The 20,039-nt window shown below is 41.8% G+C and overlaps 1 protein-coding gene across 1 annotated transcript in view; it reads right to left on the bottom strand.

Annotated features, from left to right (window-relative positions):
- Positions 1 to 20,039, bottom strand: part of LOC102789464 (glucosidase 2 subunit beta-like) — a 164,705-nt gene that overhangs the window by 8,323 nt on the left and 136,343 nt on the right. Inside the window, exon 13 of the mRNA XM_087837323.1 lies at positions 14,058 to 14,129. Within this exon, the coding sequence (XP_087693449.1) occupies positions 14,058 to 14,129 (72 nt within the window). The remainder of the gene's footprint in view (positions 1 to 14,057; positions 14,130 to 20,039) is intronic.

Genomic DNA, 20,039 nt, shown 5'->3' with positions numbered 1-20,039 from the left:
GCTAGCTAATTACATTCTCACCAAACATTTCAAGGGGAGTTATGAAAACCAAAGCAAACCAGGGTGCCAGTGGACTCCATCCAACACAGTAGTGACAGATGCCATTTCATTATGTTTTTACTGGCTAACTTCCTCTGATCTTTTGTTCAGCTCGAGCAGCTTCTTTGAGGTGGTGTCAACTGTAGCGGCGCTGGTGGTAAGCACTGACTTTTAAAAAAGATTGTAATCCTGTTGAGGGGGTGGAGGGGGAGTCTCGGTGCATGACTGACTGAAGATTTTATTGAAATATGTCTCGCTCTGATCTCTTGCCTTCTTGTTCCAGCTAGGAACTATTTTCCTGTCAAGACAAAGCACGAGTAATAGAATCAATCTTTGCCTCACTTTCCGGAAAACATACAGCAAATGGGGAAAAATAAACCTGCAGCCCCTCCCCCTCTAATGGCTTGTTGGTCTTCTATTAATCAGCCAAGATAAAGAGCTGCAAAAAGCTATAAATTCAAAGTATTCTTTTAATTTGCCTAAGTGCATCTGTCACCCATCCTGTCACAAGGACCCAGCCCTTGATCAATGTGCTTGCACTGACCTTTACGCAGGGGATTAACATAGCAAGAGCTGCTCTGAGTATTGCGTTGAGTATTATGAAGGCTAATCTGCTTTATTTCATGACCTATTATGATATTTTTATTGGTGGTCCTAATTGATCTCAGTAGGATATTACGCTGACAGCTTGACATTGAGTAAAGTGCATTGTTCTTAAGCTCAACAACAACAACAATTTGTTAGTTTTTTCATTTTTGACCCAAGTTATCATAAATCTTAAACGACACACATGAAATAATAATAATTGTTATTATAGTCATAATGAGAGGCTGTAAACAAATAAAGGACTTTCTATTCTGGGTGTTTAAGTTGTTTCCAAGAAACAAACCTTTGACCTTGACAAGAGAAAATATGGAGTCATCTGATTTCAAAAACACTCTCCTGCTTGTACGGACACACGGCCGTCTTCAGGTCCCCGAGTGTGACTTTTCTGCTCTCCTTGATGCACATGGCTTATTTAAGACGCCCGAACGGGTCAGTCGAAGGTGAATTGCTCACACAAGTGGGAGCCGGCTCGGGACCGAGCGCCTGGCCTTTTTCCTTCGAGTCTGTTTGATTGGGTTTTAGCACTCTGTTAGCATCAGGAGGCCCTCAAATGGATTGCTGTCAGGGCCGGCAGACATGCCAAGTGGAGAAAGCGACAGTGCTCCTGCTCTCGTTGCGAGTTGACCGGCGATCTCTTGCGCATCACTTCTGCGCCGGCTCATCCATCCCGACCCCCTCCAGCCCCCCAATCCCCCTAACACGCACACACAGCTCATTCCCTCGCCTCACCTTCGTTCACTTCCTTCCTTAATCTCCATTCTCACTCTGTCAGCTCTCTCGTGCCCCAGGAGGAGGCATAGGCCCCCGTCAATTAGGCTTGAGTTATTGCTGAGATATAGCCAACACAATCCAGTGTTCCAGTCGGGAGATGGAATCTTATTGACAGATCATTCCCCGTAATAATACCTACTCGCAGTCGGTATTGGCAGGCCGTTTTATAAAGCCATTCCACACTTATCAGCAGACTAGTGCACTGCCAGGTGTTCACACCTGTGGAAAACTGCTTAATTTCAAGGCACCAGGGTGCATAAACATTACTATATGTTACTCTGACCCCGTGACAGACAATATAGCCCAAATGTGCAAATTGACCCCTCTGGCTCAGTGACAACTTCATTTTCTCATCCAATTTGTCACAGTTTGGCTTTAAGCTGCAGCCATGACACAAATCATGCTCGCTCACACTTGTAGCAGCAGGGTCAGTCTCCTTAAATGATCTGCTCTACTATATGTATTTTCTTGTTGGCTGATCTACTGCACCTGTTTGAACAGAGCTACAGAGATTCCAAACATGACTATTCAAACAGCGACAAGAAACAAACAAAAAACCAGACGTCTTTTTCTGGTTTTAGAAGAATAACACGGATGAACATATTTTGAGTATGTAAATAGATTAGCGCTGCCAGCGGAGGGTAGAAATCCATTTCCAACCACAGGAAACGAGGGTCCACAAACCCAGACTTCCTTTTTAATGATTAATGATGGAAGATATTGAAGCCATGCTCTTTTTCAGGCTTAAAACGTCCACAATCTTATTTCCAGATATCTGCGTTACAATCCTTTCTTTGTCTGGCCTCTCTTAATGCTATAAAAGGCACCTTCCATCAAAGATAAACCTGTAATAGCAGCGTATCCGGCCAGCTAAAACTATTATCCATACATCTAGTTTGCATTGCTGGTGAGATGGTAGGCCTCGGAGAATCCAGACATGCCTCTTACCCGTGCACATTAGGGAGCCAATTTCATTTAATTTGGTCTCCACTATGGTGTGATATCTATTGATATACTGAAAAGCAGGTGGAGTTGCATTTAATCCAGTGCCCACAAACAGGCCTGCTGTGTGTATTTATATGTATATATTAGAAATGATGGGGGTGGGACTACAATATGTTGTTGATTATCCAAACTGTCACTTCAGGAATTTGAAACAATACTTTATAGCTGTCAGAGCAGTTTGTTTTTTTTGTTTTAATATATATAATCTAATCCTCATGAAGAGTAATTAGCATTAAAAGAGCTGATTAGGCCCCTTTTCTTCTTCTGATAATGACTTGAGCTGATATAAGCGCCTCTTATTTCTCAAAAATGATGTGGTCGCCAGCGATTCTGTTTTAAACTTCATCGCAGTGCTAATCCGTATGCCTCGAGTGATAAATCCCGAAGATCCACGGCTAATCTCGCTCAACAATAACAGGAGAGTTACCCCCTCTGATACAGCCACAAATCAGCCTTTCAGAAGCAATTATCATTTTGGACAACTCTACTCTGGTGCTGAAACACCCTGCAGATACTGAGCGGGGGGAGAATCTGGGCCAGAAGTGTATTTTTGCATGCCTTAATGGGCATGTCAGAGTGTATGTGAGACCCCAGGCCTTCACTGGAGAGGACCATCAGAAAAAGAAGACCATGGTGGCTTCTTCTAAAATGTTTCCTCAACTATTTTTGCCTACAGAGGTTTCTTTGTATCTATGTAGACATTAGAAAGCTGAAGTGACACGAAGCATCAACCTATCATGCATTAAAACCAAACTACCTGCATAGAGAATATGCATTCATTAAACATGCTTCACATACAGTTAAATGAAAAAGAAAGTAACCCTCTTTCTGTATCGGGACATATGTGAAGCTTTAATCATAACATGTTACATCATACTATGCTGAAGCAGTAAAAGAATAGAGCATTGCAACCCGTACTGAAGGCTGATTTTCAATGCTTGTTGAGAATTAAAAACCGAAGGTGACCAGGCAAAACGGCACACATTGTTACATTCATTTCTAACCCGAAACACAGGTTAGACGTCTCTGAATCTAAGTATGCTACATAGCCAACAAAATAATGACCAGCCTATTTGATTGGTGGGTGGGTCAAAAACAACACAGTATGAGAATGATCCCAGACACACTGCCAATGCAGTAAAAGCATACCTGGATAGAAAAGCACACAGTGGAACGCTATCAGTCTTGGATTGGCCTCCTCAGACCTTAACATTATTAAGGCAGTGTAGGATCATCTTGACAGAGAACAGAAAAAAAGGCAGAAACAACAACAAGAAGTTGTGTGAAGGTGTGGTCATACTAAATAGAGACTTTCAGAATTCTGTTTTTGTCCATCCATCCATCCATTCGCTTCCGCTTATCCTTTTCAGAGGCGCTGGAGCCTATCCCAGCTGTCTTACGGCGAGAATCAGGGTACACTTGGACAGGTCACAGGGCTAACATATAGACGGAGACAACCAATCGCACTCACATTCACTCCCCCATTCATACCTATGGGCAATTTAGTGTTTCCAATTAACCTAACCCCACTAGGTGCATGTCTTTGGACTGTGGGAGGAACCCGGGGAGAACCCACACAGTCATACAAAGGACGCATGCTTATATACCATTGTTTCTAACAGTTAAAGGGCACATAATGCAGGTTTTCAGCAAATGACTAAAACCAAATTCAACAGTCGGTTAAATCTCTCGTTAGACTCTCCAGTTTAGACTTTATTTTGATAAGTGGAAGTTCAATCACTTTTTTTCCTCTCAAGACAAAATTAAACACGCTCTTCAATAAAAAAAACCTCATACTTGTATTCTTCAAAATGCAATCCTCTTTTCTACAAATGGCTTTCATGTGAGCGCCGTGATTAAATATGATGAATTTCACTACGGACAGAACGAGAAAGTCTTGATTGAATCTGCAGTGTTTCAGAATGAAGAGTATTTAATTTTAGGTTCTCACTGGGCTTAGTCGAGGTTACTGAAAGATTGTAGTTCATTAAAAACAAAGTGAACACAAAGACACCCAAAAAAGGACGTGTTTACTCAAAGGACAAGCTACAAAAACGCAGCAGAGACATTAAACAATCAGGTAGCAATTACATCTCACTGCAAGCGTGTCTGGCAACAAGAAACAGTCGAATAAAAACACAACCGTCACGCCAATTTACCGACAGATAACCGGCTTCAGAGGCGACTCCCATCAGTTTCTGTTACAGAGAGCATCGACATCAAGCCCGCTCCTTCAGAAGCGCTCTATTCATTTGCAGCCATGAAGCGACAGGAACTGTCACATCAGATATGCCAGCTCAGCGTCAAATTACTTATAAAAACTTCTTCAGCAACCGGCTCCTTATACTGAATCCTCACCACCTGCAGTACTAATGAAATACAGTACCTATGTTAAGATGGTGTAATGTCTGCGCTTATTACTGTCACCTTCCCACTGTAGCATCCACTCATTAGCTGCCGCAGCAAATGAATTATACCTCACAGCTATGCTTTTTGCTGCTTTAACACGGGGTCTGGAGCAGCACGTTAGTCCCCTCACTATGCAGTTAATGCCGTAATCATTTACAGCATGAGAGGGGCCAGGGCACCGGCAGGTAGAGAGAGTAATTTGGACGCTGGTGGTTAATTTGGATTTTGCAAAACGGCGCCATAAAATGGAAAAGAGGGGAAAAAAGAAAAAGTTTCATCTCGTAGCAAAGCAGCAGAAGCAGCAGCAGGCATTGCTATAACCTTTACTTCCTCATGTCAGGTCACCAATCAGAGAGCAGCCTTCTGAGATGAGCCCAAGCACTGTCATTACTGTGCCAGTCACTGACACTCCTCTCACCCTCCGACCACCCACGGTGCCCAGCACCTTAATAAATAATTCATAGGCAAAGGAACATGTGAAGGGCACATGCTCAGTCAGGGCTTTGCTTTCAATTTGTTTCATATGACTGACACACAAAGAAGACATGTTGCCTTTTTTCAAGCATATTTGGGATGCAAGTTTTCAGAACCGGACTGAGATGCATCGTTACGTGTAACAGCGAACGAACGAACTCACTTTCAGCACGCGGGCTATGTAAAGACACGCTTCTTTGTTCTGCCGCACACTTCTCCTAAGGTGGAGCGCGCTGACCCACGTCATCGCTGTGGAATTGCAAAACACAACAGGCGCGGCGAGTTGTGTTTTGCATTCGCCGCACAGACGGCACGCCGAGGCCATTTTATGCGCGGTTATGAAGCGGAGTCGGGGTGCATATTTCATCAACACCTCCTGACAGATATGAATCAGGGCTGATGTCAAACCCAAATCAGTATTCTGTTAACAGCTCACTTGTGCCTCATTAACGACTGGGCTAGATGTTGCCATGACTACCCAGCAGAAAGGCCATCGGGGGTTCACAGTGTCAGCTCCCCACTCCCCATCACTTTAACCCTCTCCTCAGACACACAAGAGTCATTACCCCTTGATAGCGCGTGGGCTGTTAAGTGCAGGGACCATATATCATAAAAACATTAGGAACAGATATATATATTTATATATAGGTCTTTCATTTCTTATATCAGTGAGGGTGTTATATAAATGAATTTCTGTATCTGCCTGGCTGTCAGAGTGGGCTGCACTAGTGTACTATTGTATGATCCTGCGGGCTGCCATGTTTCCAGGTAAAGAGGGCCCCTCTCCTCACTAATGGCACTCCAGCGAATGACCTTGACAGCTTGAAAACGAGCACATTAAGTAGAACACTTAAATGTATAATTATGCACTTGTTCCAGTGGAACTGTCGCTGCTCTGTAGGTTAAATCATTATGGCTTAGATAAGATGAAACAAATAAATAATTAAAATAAATACTTTTTGTTTTTTTTTTTTTACCCGCTCTCTCCCCCACAACTGCCTATCAAAACAATTAAGGGATTGGCTTTGATATGAACACATGAAAGGGAGCATCCCTGCACTCATTAAGTGAGCACATAAAAACATAGAAAAGCGGAGCAACAAACCGTCATTAGTCTTTTTGCCACGCGTGGAAATGTAGCGCGCCTACTTTCCATGTGACGGGTCGACTATTATGCATTAACACTGAACTCGCTTGCAACAAGAAACTTTGCAAATAATTAAAAAAAAGGGGAAATATTAGCTCTAGAAAAAAGGTGAGAGTTCTTCAAAAGGATCGGCCTGCTGTAAATACAACCCAGGTGTGATGTCGAGCGTACAGAGACATTGTAATGCCGCTAAGTTCTAACAATAAACAAGTTATATTTGCTCGCATATAAGCGAACCACCTGCAGCAGCATGGTGGGTGTTGAAGGATTAAACACTATGCTATAACATTAGTCAGAAAATATCGTTTTATGCATAATGCCAATTCTATATCGAGCCAAGATTTAAGAGGGAATCCGCGACTTTAATGAACCAAAGTGGCTGAAAGCAGCGGCGGCGTTTTTATAAGCATTATTTGTGTTTATTAGTTTGTGGTGACAATGTGTGTTTGTGCTGTACAGATATCCTATTGATCTAGCCCACCCACTGCCTCCCAAAATTAAACTGTTGATGTAAGCAACACAATTTGTAACAATGCAAATTATACAAAATTTAATCTTGGGGAAAGTTTACACTGGGTTCAGTACTGCCAAAGGGCTGGAGCTGTGAAACTGCTGCATTTATAATAATGTTGATTCATTTTTGTTGTCCTTCATATATACATACAGAGAGAGAGAGTATGTCTAGGTGGAGGTTTAAAACCAAACTTTAATGAACTTCTCTGATTTGTGGCCTTTAACAAACCATTTCCCATGAGACCTAGCCAGTTAAATGTCACCAGTTCAACAGAACAAGGACATGGGTGAGCTGAGGGACTGTGGCAGTGGGAAAGAGAGTGAATATTGAGTGTGTTAAACATATAAACAAACATCTTCAACCCATTAACGTCAAGTGTATCATATTTGGTAGATGAGTTTTGGTGAGCGTTGAGACCTCTACATCATCAGTGTGATTTTTTTCCCCACATAAAATGTAAATAAAGAGTACAATAAAGCAGTAAATGTAGTAGAAATTTTTTTTTTAAATACACATTTTCAGTTGTTTGAATAAAGACAAGTTTCACAAAATTAGACTTTTCTGGCTAATATTTCATGGTTCTGGCTTTGTGTGGCCATGAGGATGTGTGTGGTTATTATAGATGTGGAGGATGTAGGTTATGTGCATGTGCATGCTGCTCCACTGCAGCCTTTTTGTTGGAGGTAACGTTAAAAATTCAACTAGAGTCACTAAAATTCTGAATCCTAACATTTCTCACGAACACGTTACACAGATTTGTGAAATCTTTAAAAAAAAAAAAAACTTTCCAAAAAATCAGCTAATAGCTCCCTGAAAATGACACATTATTAGATCATATTTTCATTCGTAGCCACCAATCCAAGTAAGGTTATTTCGTCGGGAGACGACGATGTGCATCGCTCCTGTCTCGGGTCGATGTTCAGTTGCTTTGTGCTCATTTGTAATCTGCTAGTGCTCAAGTGGTTTTACAGTAATAATCTTAAAACTCCCTCATGATTGCCGTGCAATGAAATGGCCACCTATCGAGATAATTAGCGACGGTGCTTTTCTCCTGTTTATGCGTGTGCAGCGCTGCAGAAAACTGCGAGTGAATAGTAATCAATCTAAAAATGAGAACGGAGCGATATGTTTTCCATCAGGACCTCATTCCTTTTTAATGCTTCTAAAAAGACGTGGCGCTTTTCAGCTGTATTCATGAGGAACTGACTCTTATCGATCCACTGAGCATATTTCATATTACTATGGTCATATGAAAAGAGTGGCCTCTCCTTTCTTAGCTTTGTGCTAATAAATTTGCTCAAACTAGTGCCTGAAGGCATTTGAATAGCTGCATTTTTTAAAAAAAATTTATTTGTCAGTATCTGGGAAAATTTTCCTCCATAACGTTCTGGTGATCTTTTGTGTGGTCATGCGGTCAACATGGGGTCACGTAAGTGAGCTTAGCCACAGGTGTGAGAAAACGCTAGCCCGAGAAAACGCCACTCTGGAAGCGGCATACGTACGTCTGCCGCATACCGGCACAAACAGCCGCCCTATTTGTATTTTTCATGGTGGCCAGCACATCCCACTCTCTCTGGGGTTGCTCTGCGCTGTCATTTCAACTGCCTGGCTCCTTCGCAGTGGGCATACACAGTCATTCACTGTGGTTTCAATGTTGCTAGGCTACCTCACTTCTCCACTGTTTTCTGTTTGAAAATCTACTGTTCAATAAAGCAGTTCAAGGGAGACCTGTGGGTTTGAATACTGAGCGATATGAACCAGCAGGAGTAACTGACAACACTAATAGCCTTTTTTTTTTCTTCCCCCCCGTTTCACAATACTCTTTTTCTCCCTTGACTCGATAGCACACTTGCACAATCTGTGCCTACCTCTACAGCCCATGCATCGGCTTCAATCATAATATTCATATAGTGCAACATTTATAACCTTTCCTTATTATATTTCCCTATTTTGAAAGTGTGAGCCTGAGTCATAGGTGTGGTGTAAATCTTCCCTTTGTAGTCTTCCACTGTTCTTTTATGGCTTGTCTTCTTATAGTCGCCCAGCAGTGTGTCTAGGAGTTATTATTATTCTTGTTTTGTCTATCCTGTTTTCAGCTTTGGATGTTGGGCGCATTCCAAGCTTGGACTGTCAAACACAGCGTGTTTCCAAGGGCAAAGGGTGAGCAAGCAAGCTGCTCGCCGGCCCCTGCAATGCTTTTTTGTTCCCTCCCTCCTCGTGTGCTTTCAATGATGATGAGTGTAGAGCGGTCTGACCCCGGCACAATAGAAGGCCCAGCTCCTTGAACTTTGCGGGGCAACATACGCTGGCCCCCATGACCCTGACTGCGTGGCCACCTGATTTCCCCGGAGTCCCAAAACAAAAACTCATTGGATGACCCCTCGACTGATCCCGTCCTCCTTCGCAGATACATTTAAATCATCCCATCCTCCTCTGTCTGCAGGAAAACGCATCTTTATTAATAAGACACCGTCACTCCCTTAATGCATTTTCTTCCTCTTTCGGTTTTGTGTGGCCACACATTTCAAATCTTTAACAGGATTTGTGTTTTTTTTTTTTTTTTTACATTGTTTATAATCTTTTATTGCATTTGGCGCAAATTGTTTAATGTTAAGAAATTAGTTTGTGTTTGTTGGTATCACTACAGCTCAATCTGTTTCCGTGTGGTTAGCCTAGTGCGAGTTTAAAGGCACCTTCATAAATATTTCTGATTTATTACAGCTTGACATTGTGATGACGGCATACCTTCCAGAGATGGGTTTTCTGTAACTGTTGTGGATATAAAGGAAAAACAGGGGGGTTTAAACATTAGGCTAACTGCTTAAATGTTGACAAAGCACTTTGTGGAAACTCTTAAAAGTTAAATATGTTTAATCCAGTAAAAGGCTAAAGCTTGAAGGAATCTTTGGTCCTGATTCCAGTTTTATCAGCAGCATGAAATTAGAAAACAACAAAAGAAGCTGCTAGTTTCCCAACACAATCAATTCTGTTCAATCCATTTTAATTTTTATATAGTCAAATAACAACAAAAATTGCCTCATGTCACTTTATAGTGTAAGGTAAAGACCCTACAATCATAGAGAGACAGAAGCTCAACAATGAGATGACCCCTTATAAGCAAACACTAGGTGACAGTGGGAAGGAAAAACTCCCTTTTAACCTCCGGTAGAACCAGGGAGGGGCAACCGCCTGGGGCAGTGGGGCAGAGCGACTTAAAAATGGTAAATGAACTTATTTAGCACCTTTCTACTCAATTTGAGCGCTCAAAGCACATTCTACTACGAGTCTGATTCACCCAATCACACACATTATTTGATCTGTTATCCAACAAACGCACTCAGTAAACGTACTCAGTCCACTCAGGGTTCGGTATCTTGCCCACGGATACTTCGACACATGGATTGTAGGAGACAGATCAATCCACTGACCTTCATATAGGTAGATAACCTGCTGACCTGATCACTGAGGGAAAACTAAACTACCTGGTTTACTTAGGCCTCAGTGACTGTGAGTGAGAGTGTCTCAGACTGCTTCCACACATCTTCTGTGCTCAGTATAGATGACTTCTGCAATCTGCTAGTGACCACAGCAATCACTAAGAGGTTTTTGGTGCAGAACCTGCTTTGCAATCGATTTCACTATCCAGCAACTACTCGCCAACTGGTTGGGGAATACGCAATTTCCCCCCGTGACCCGTGCGACTGGGGCCTTGGGTCAGCACTAACTGGATGACACAGCAGGACAATAACCTTAAACATTAAAGCAACTCTAGCACACAATGATTTTCAACAAAGAAAATCTGTGTTTTGGAGCGGTCCAGTCAGAGCCCAGACATCCAGCCATTCACACCAGACACACTAAGAATATGGCTAAACTGAAGCAGTTCTCTAAGGAAGAACGGTCCAAATTTCCTCCCACGTTGTAAGGAGTGATCTCAATACCACATTGGCTTTTTGGAAATTAATGTGACATGCTGGTGACAATATGATCAATGTTCTGTTTGTTAACACAGTATTAATTCTCTGCATGTGGTGTTTCTCCATCAAACAAATTGTAACGGCAGTGCTTGCAATACCTCACATAAGCACAGAGGTAGCAAGAGATCTGCCCGTGTGCGTCTCTGTTTGGACTTTTCCAGAAGCATTTAGCAGCTCTGCATTTGCTGTCTTGTCAATGTACCTAGCATGTCTGCCCTTTGAGGAGGAGGGCGGGGTGGGTACCGCGGGGACATTATGAAGATGGACGACACTGTCACGTTGGGATAGTGTTTGTCGCAATGCAAGCATTTTCTCCTATTCTATTATCATTATCATGGCTGATGTTAGTGTTACAATAGCCATTTCAGGAAGCGCTTGTAAAGCCGAGGCCGAAAGGCAGGAAAGCTAAATGGAAAACAGAGATATTGGAATTCAAGAGGTGAATATGTGTTGTATAATATCTGCGTTTACAGATAATTGGAAGCACAGAGTGACTGCTGTGCCTTATGAAATCTTTGGCAGTGTGTGGCCACAATATAAGAGCGAGCAGCTGCAAAAGAAAGCGTTGCCAGGTTGATTTATTGTTCCTCGCAAACATTTGTGTAGTTAATGGTCTAACGCCAAGCTATGCTGCAAAACCAAGCATGAAGGAAGGTTAAGGCTCAGGGTACAATTTCAACTTTTATGAGCCGTGACACACTTCGCAAACTGTGCAGGCCGTGAGCCGTAATCGAAATTCGGCAGCGGCGCCATCAATTTAATGCCGCGGAAACGTAACACGACTAATCCAAATTAGTCAAAAAATCGTACGAGCGAGTATTAGCAATGTCATCGCCGGGGCAGCCACGCTTCCAGTGGGAGGCCGCGCATGGTAATGCTCTTTCTCTGACACCACCGCCACCTCTTCTCTGTCTCACATGGTTGTCCTTTAGGATGCTGGAGCAGGTGTGATAAATGCTGCCGTTTAAATCAAAGCACTCCCCTCTCCCTCCTCACCCCCTCTGGGGAGACAGAGGAGGCCTCCATGCAGATTGATATCAGGAGGCCCGGCCACATCCTGCAAGGCCTGACTGATGGTCTGTCTGGATAAAAAAATGAACTTTATACCCACCATGCGAGCTATGATTCATGTGCCTCCCCTCCCCCTTGCCTCAGCTGAAAGCAGTCCACCTTCACTACACGCACTCTGGAAACAGTATAGTACATCATATAGAGCCGCACTGCCCGCCTACACCCAGAAAATACCAATGAGGTACATGTGATAAAATGACAACTTATATTAAGCTAGCATTATTATTTTTCTCTGACTTCTATGGAAAAATCCAACATTGTGTTTAGTCTTAGTCATCAGCGTGAAAAAACGCAGGAATGTGGGGAAAAAATAAATAAATATACATTTGAAATCTGTCCCTCGAGTCCTGTTTGGCAGAGATTTTGGCGTGTTTGACCATTGATTTCGTTTAGTCCTTCTGCCCTTCCATACCATGATGAGTGACAGGCAGGCAGAAGCGCTGGGGTCACATTACTCACAGTTAGCATTCTGTTCTTCCTCTTTCCTGCGCTAAAAACATGGTGAAGCATTGCACTTTACGCTCCAAAAGTGAGCATAGTGTGGGAGTTGATGGTGGAAAAAAAGAAAAGAAGAAGAAGAAAACAGCTCTGCTTTAGATTCAAATTAATTTTCCACCTGAAAGGGGAAAAAAAAAAAACACTGTATCTGCACGGAAGAATAATTGCAGTTAAATTATCTCGAGTCTTACTTCAAGTTGGGCCCTAATGGCATCACATCTCAAAGCAGACAAAATGTTTTGACTCCGTGTCGCAAATTTTCCACGGCCATTTTAGACCTTTTTATTATCCGTCCGCAAAACAAGTCGTAAGTCTGTGTGGCCGCTGAGTGGAAAAAAACACCAGCGCAACTCAGTCTTCCTCTTAGGGGAGGAGCTGACGTGGATCATAAAAGCTTTTTGCATAGGTGTCAGTGTGGATGGAATAGGTTTTCTATAATTGCAGCCTATAAAAGTGTCAGGTGACGGACAGCCAAGGCTAATGAGAGAGTAGAAAAGGACAGTGAGGCGACATCCCATAATTATCACCTCAAATCAAAAATTCATAAGAGAAGAAAAAGTAAGTAAATAAACAGGAAAAAACATCTGTTTGATGTATGCTTTCTTTTTTCTTCTTGTTTGTGACAGAGATGTTGCGGTGAAGAGAAAGGTGAGGTGATGTGGTCGCTGAAGCGAAACTAATGACTGAATAACAGCCAGCGTTTAAAGTCACACACGAGATAAAAACACAATCAAGTAGTAGATATTTCACTGGTATATACTGCTTAACAGCAGATAGATCTCCAAAGAATCAAAATAAAAAGGGTATGATAATTAAAGGTGCATTTCAGTGGGGACTGAGTGGCTTCTTTCATAGCACACGGCCTTCTTGATACACACCTGTGTCCAACAGTTGACAAAGCCATTCCCCAAGGGTAAGGTAAAAGACCAGAATGTAAACCTTTTGATGAAATTGAAACCCTTGGAGGCTGAGGAAATATAACCTCAGCAGTCTATGAAAGCTGCTCCATTTTGTCATTGATCAAAAGGTATTAAAAATATAATAAAGATCTGTTAGTGACTGATTAAAGGTCATACGAAGCTAACAGAGATTGAATAACAATAAAAAAGAATCAATAGTGCAAATATTGGTCTTAGGGTAACTTCATATGAGCACTGTAACAATGATTAAAGAGCTTTCTGGGGAGTGCAGGGGTGGGATTTGTTTCAGGTCGAATCATGAAATGAACAATGCTGTCACTGAATTTATCTAATTGGTATAAATAAGACAAAATGCCCTTCTTGGCTTTTAGTGCACGATGAAAGCCCAGGGGAGGGAAAATGTATGTGAATTGTACTAAAAGTGCTTTGTGGCTTCATATTAAAATATTGACTATGCTCTGCTATAGAATCTCAGGCCACAGTACTGAGAGTACTGCTAAGCGCTTTTGAAAGATGTCGTTCTATAAACTTTCATTTTTTCCCACCTGATCCCAGACATACCCCGGCTGGTCAGTGATTGGGATTTTAACTGTGTGCACAAAAGAAACAGTGATTGAGGTACTTACCCTAATGAGACCTCTACTCCTGCCGTGCTCTTTTGTGTAACTTGATTGAATGGGCACAGGGTATAAGTATACCTGCAGAGACAAAATGAAAACCAAACGTACTCACTAAATACATTTTTACTGTTTACTATCATGGCATAAGCAAAGATATTGGTGCAACACCGGCAACAACCATATATACAAAAGAAATTAGCAAGGATATTTTGAAAGCACTCTGGACGATGTTACATTTTATGCAAAAAATAGCACTAAAAATCTAGAGGTTTTCTAGTAAAGTCCAGGCTTTATTAAGGGTTTATTTTGACTTATCAAAGGAAAAAAAAACAAATGGCAGTATTTTCTGTGAACTACGTGGGATAGATGAAGATGAACAAAGATTATAAAACAGTAAAAGACCACAGCAACCAAAGAATATCTGACCAATTATGGATGATGGTAATATCAGCACAAATGATCTGTAAGTCAGGTTTTTGGAGGTTATCAGGAGCAGCAGCAGGAGCTGTAGTGTACCCCTAGGAAGCATCTGTCGAAGGTTATTTAGTCCTTTTATAAAAGACAGTACAGGTGCTCTTTTTATAATATACTTCACAGTGTCTACTAACAATGGACAAAAACGTTTCAACTATAAGGTGCCATCAGTCCAACTTCAGACAAACAACAAAAACCCAGCACACTTACCTTATATAACATTGTATATTTAGCAATGTAGAGAAAATAGTGAGATGTTATTTTAAAAGATCACAAAGTCAGTGCCATTAGCCACACGTCCATTTCCAGTTAAATTGTTTTGCTGAAACAAAAAGTACAGAACTCTGAACCCGGTGTCATCTCACTTACACAGTTGTACATAGCTGCTGCTGTACATAATGCCAGTTAGCTAATGTGCTGGCATTAGCATACTCACTTGCAGTGTGACTTGAAACAAAGTCCCATTGGGAATGCAATTCTCAGTGGCCCACCTCAGTGGACAGTTACCCTCATGAAGCCCTTGAGGGTGCATATATCTAATTTGGTAAGTTGTTCATGGGCGCAGTCAACATACTCAACCCTGCTGCTCAACCCACAAATGCATTTTCCTTATGTGGCACCATTCAAGGGGAAATAAACAGGTCTTCCAACAGTATAACATTTATTGCCAAGAAGTGTTGTTAAAACAAAGAAACCATTGGCCAAGCTTTTGTGCCAAGTTTAGTTGAACATTTAGCATGTACTCCAGTAGCTGGTGGAGACTAAACCTCTCTGGGTGCAACAAAACAATTATAGTTACATAATGATATTTCAAAGTTATGGTTACTCTGAAAAACTTGACAAAATAATTCCCATGGCTGACACAAGCAGAACTTAAAGCAAGTTATAGTCAATACTCTAGAAGTCAACTAAATCAAAGCTATCTTGTCTAGTCTGTCCTGGCTCAATGGCTTCCCACAGTGACAAAAGATGTGACTATCATCACCAATCTACTAACAAACTGATCAAAGACAATCATGGTGAAACTTACAGGAGAAAAGCCGGCCTTGTTTACTTCCTTGACATCCGAACTATTACAGTGGCTGTTATGAGAGGATGCCCACAGTCGAAACAAGAGGAGAGACAATGAGTGAGGGAGGGTGGAGGGAACGAAAATGGCTATGGTGTAAAAAAATAGACGTGGGCTGGGAAGTGTAAGGGTGACGAAGAACCGTGTGCGAGAATAGGAAGATGAAAGAAATGAAAACGATGAACATCAGAGACAGCGGGGCAGAAAAGAGGTAAGTGATTGGCTGTCGAGTTCATTTGCTCTTATTTACACTTGCTTGCGGATCGAATTAAATACGGCTCATTTTTGAGACTTTTATTTAGTCATTCATCCTTTCATGTCTGCCCTGTATTTCACTGCTCAAACATAAGGAGAAAAAAATAACGAGCATCTGCAGCACTACTATGATGTCGGCAAGAAATGCAGCCCCACATGTCTCAACAAGTCTTGGATTGACTGGAATGGAATTTGGTACATTTATGGTGCATTCATGCAGTGATGATAATACTTTGTGTTGCAAAATATTGCCTCATTTCTATTTCTTGGCTGACATGGGGACCTCTGCATAAAGGGAAGCACACAACACTCAAGCTTTACATTAAATGAGATTTATTTATAAGGGTCTATATGCACAGCAGGATCAAGAGTGAGTCAACAAGAGGTCAGACTTAGTGAAGGAAACAATGTTTTGTGATTGAGTTTGAAATTAATTTAATCCTTAAGAGTTACAACATAAACTTTGATGAAAATGTTAACCTCGATTTAGCCTTATGTACCTTCCTAGCTTACCTTTGTAAGCTAGGATGCAAAATAATGACATTCAACAATAATGCCTAGAGTGCACTTTATTCATTGGCACCTCTCTTACGCAGAATAATAAAAACTGTCTGCTTTCCAGGTATTTAGCTGCTAGTCTATTCACGCTGCAGGACTCACGGCCGATTGTAGCCCAATCATCTTTCTTCTCGCCTTCTTTAAACCAATCAGCCTTCACTCTGCATCCTTTAAATCCCACTGTTTGTCTTTCATTCTCCCTTGCAGACTCTTTTGTCCAACCCACCTCCACCAAAGCCTCCATGTGATCCCTTAATACCATCAGGGTCTAGACAGTCCTGCTCTAATTCCTATCACTTCTGGGATTTCATTCTGCTGTGATGGGCCATCAGCATCTAACCACCAAATAGCATAATTGAGTTCTGCAGATCAATAATTAATGTTCAATTCCTTCTAATGGCTTCTTTGCTTGGGATCATTGCTCTGCTGCATGATCCAGTCTGGGCCAAGCTTGAACTATTGGACACACGACCTCATATCTGACGCTACAATACTTATTATTGCATTGCAGACTGTAAGAAGCTCAAGTCCTGCAGCTGCAAAACCACCCAAATCATCACAACTCCACCATCATGCTTTACAGTCAATATGAGGTGTTTGTGCCGTGGTTTGGTTTTCGACAAATGTGATGCTGGCTGGACGTCTCCACTTTGGTTTTATCTCTCCGAAGGACATTGTTCCACATGTCTCGTGGTTTGTTCAGATGTAGCTTTGTTGTTTTAAGGGAGAACAAGCAAACTGCTAAATCTTCTGCTCTTATGGTCACACTAATAATCAAGCAAGTGGAATGATTAGCAGCACCCGGGTGCTCTAATAAAGGTCTACATATCTTTTCCCCATGACTATGTATGACCAACACAAAGTATTTCTTTGTGCTGTTCAAAACCCACATCGTGACTGTCACTATTAACCAATCAGTATTTGACATTCTAACTTTAACCACTGATTGTTTATTCGGACGTCTTCTTGATCCACTCTTTCCTGCTGTGTATACAGAACCCTGCAATGGGTCAATAGCATTGTTATTATGACAATATATTTAAAAATCACAAATGCAACATTAAATATGTTGCCACTTTACATTTTAAAATTAAAGAAATATATTTAAATGAGTTGTGGACTAATTTATTATTTTTTTATTTACATTACATGGTTGTCATAAGTGCTGTAGCTGAATGCTTTGTTTGCACGCTCATATTAAACATTAGCATGTGATTATCCCAAAGTTGTATCTAATATGGGTATAAGCTCCAAAGTCACATGAAAAGTCAGCAGGAGACCTACAACTGAATTAAGATCAATGAAGACCTCATGTAACCGGTTTCTATCATGATCCGATAAAAGCAAAACTGATTGCCAAATAGGACAATGTGATATGTGCCAAGTAGCTTCCCATGCTAAATAAAATAATAATTAATAAATGTGAATTCCCTCTCGACATTGGCTCCATTGTTCCTTATACAAGCCAGGAGATTCATTAAGTTTGTAAAGCAGGTGTTTCAGCAACAACAAACATCCTCATCTGAACTCCGAAACAGATGGCACCTGATAGACAGAAGCACAGTGAGAGAAAGAAGGGGGTGGCGGTGGATAAGTATGAAATGAAAAAGCTATCAAATGAGTCCCAGAAGGGAGTACCCCTCTATGTCCGTACCTCTTTTCTCCCTCTCTTACCCTCAAGGCAAAGCCATCTATCCCTGTACACTTTTGCTGACACGCCATCACTGTGCCAAAAAAAATAAAAATACGGCCAGGCTATTTGTGTGTGAGGGCACTGTGATTTGACCTTGGATGCTCTTCTCCGTGTGGCAGTCTGCAAGAAAACAAAGCAGGCATAGCAACACAGAAAATGTGTCGCTGGGTAAAAAAAAAATTGATTAGAGATTAGAAATGCCGAGCAGACTGTGCTGCAGGTTGATTAGCTGCCTGTCTGCAAGACAGACACTTCACATTTTCCCATGTTATATAAATGGGACATAGCAGAAAGGTCGAAGAGGCACATTTACACAAACTGTCTATGGCTATCCTAAGCAAATGAGCACAGTGTGACATGAAGGAGGAAGTATTCGTGAGATGGATGGGCAGTGACAAAGGCTTTGAGGAGAAGAGACTGACAGTGCTGGAAATATAAGACTAAGAAGGAGCCAGGAGAACAAAGACAGAGGGAAGGGCAAGACAGAAGGATAAAAAGAATAAAAGTGCGCAAAAGAGAGTAGGAGGGAATCAAAGTGTGCTGGTGGTGACGCTCTGCATATGAATCACCAACTGCACAGGCCTCAAATATGACAGATGATGACGTGCAACACGGGAGACTCTGAGTGGAGGATGCAAAAGAAAGAAGGAAAGGGCGAACACGATAGGTGACTAAATAAATCTTTGAAAATGATTAGAAGAAGAAAATCAGAAACGAAAAGACTGATCCTCCCATTAAGGGCCTGAACTCCAATGCCCACCGCTTGGTCTACGACCTTGTTCCAATGCAGCTCTGGCACTAGCCACAATAAGTTGGTAACACTGTGTCAAACTTTGGCAGGTGTTCTAGGGCCTGAGGGTACACATTTACAGAATAAATAGCTTAGATGCAACCACTTAGCCCCTCAGGCTTTATTTCATGCTTCACCGGATCAGACAGCAGGCTCAGTTCACTCATAAATCTGTTGATTTCATAAATAAAAACTAGTTCTGTATTGAAATTCTGCCCAGTTTAACTCAATTTACATATAACACACAATCACAAAGATTAGTCTTAATGGTGGACGAATTAAGATATTCCAACCATCACACTAATAAATTAGTGAACCTTTGTATGTGATTGTCTGTTCATCTGGACAACTGGTTACTCAAACTACTTTAAACTTGCTGGTTCTATTGTTAGGGACATGATTAAGTGCATTATTGAGTGTCAGGTTGTTTGCACGATGGGTGGTCTTATTTTAGAGGGCCCTCTGTCTAATGTGCTAGGAAGTAGTTGTATTAAAGTGACAGTTGAGTGTACTGTATGATGTAGTCATCTGAGTCACAGTTTAGACCAGGCTTCGCCAACTCCAGGCCTCGAGGGCCGGCGTCCTGCAGGTTTTAGATCTCACCCTGGGTCAACACACCTGAATCAAATGATTAGTTCATTACCAGGCATCCGGAGAACTTCAAGACATGTTGAGGAGGTAATTTAGCCATTTAAATCAGCTGTGTTGGATCAAGGACACATCTAAAAGCTGCAGGACACCGGCCCTCGAGGCCTGGGTTTGGACACCACCCAATGACAGTAGGCTGGATTTGGCATAACGTCATCATCTTCCATGACTTAAAAAGGATGTCACCAGTTCATACAAGAAATTTTTAAAACCTGATAAAGAAATCTCCGCTGGGTGACATCCACCTTTGCTAATGCTAAAAGTGGGCAATGTGCTAGTATTTCAAATAGCTGTATACACACTGTGTCTTGTAAGGCCTCAGTCACGTGGGCCTAGAGACCCTGGGAAATCTCTGGTTGCCAGCAAAAATCTGTACTCTCCAACCAGTTGATGGCTAGTCTCGAAGAGAGCACTACACCAAAAACCTGCCTATGGCTACTATGGTTACCAGCAGATTGCCACAGCTGGCTGTAGTTTGCGAGGAAGGAGCCAATTTGCAAC

The sequence above is a fragment of the Neolamprologus brichardi genome, chromosome 3 (genome assembly GCF_056152115.1).
Source record: "Neolamprologus brichardi isolate AB-2024 chromosome 3, ASM5615211v1, whole genome shotgun sequence".
Lineage (NCBI taxonomy): Eukaryota > Metazoa > Chordata > Actinopteri > Cichliformes > Cichlidae > Neolamprologus > Neolamprologus brichardi.
This window is presented reverse-complemented; position numbering and strand designations above follow the sequence as displayed.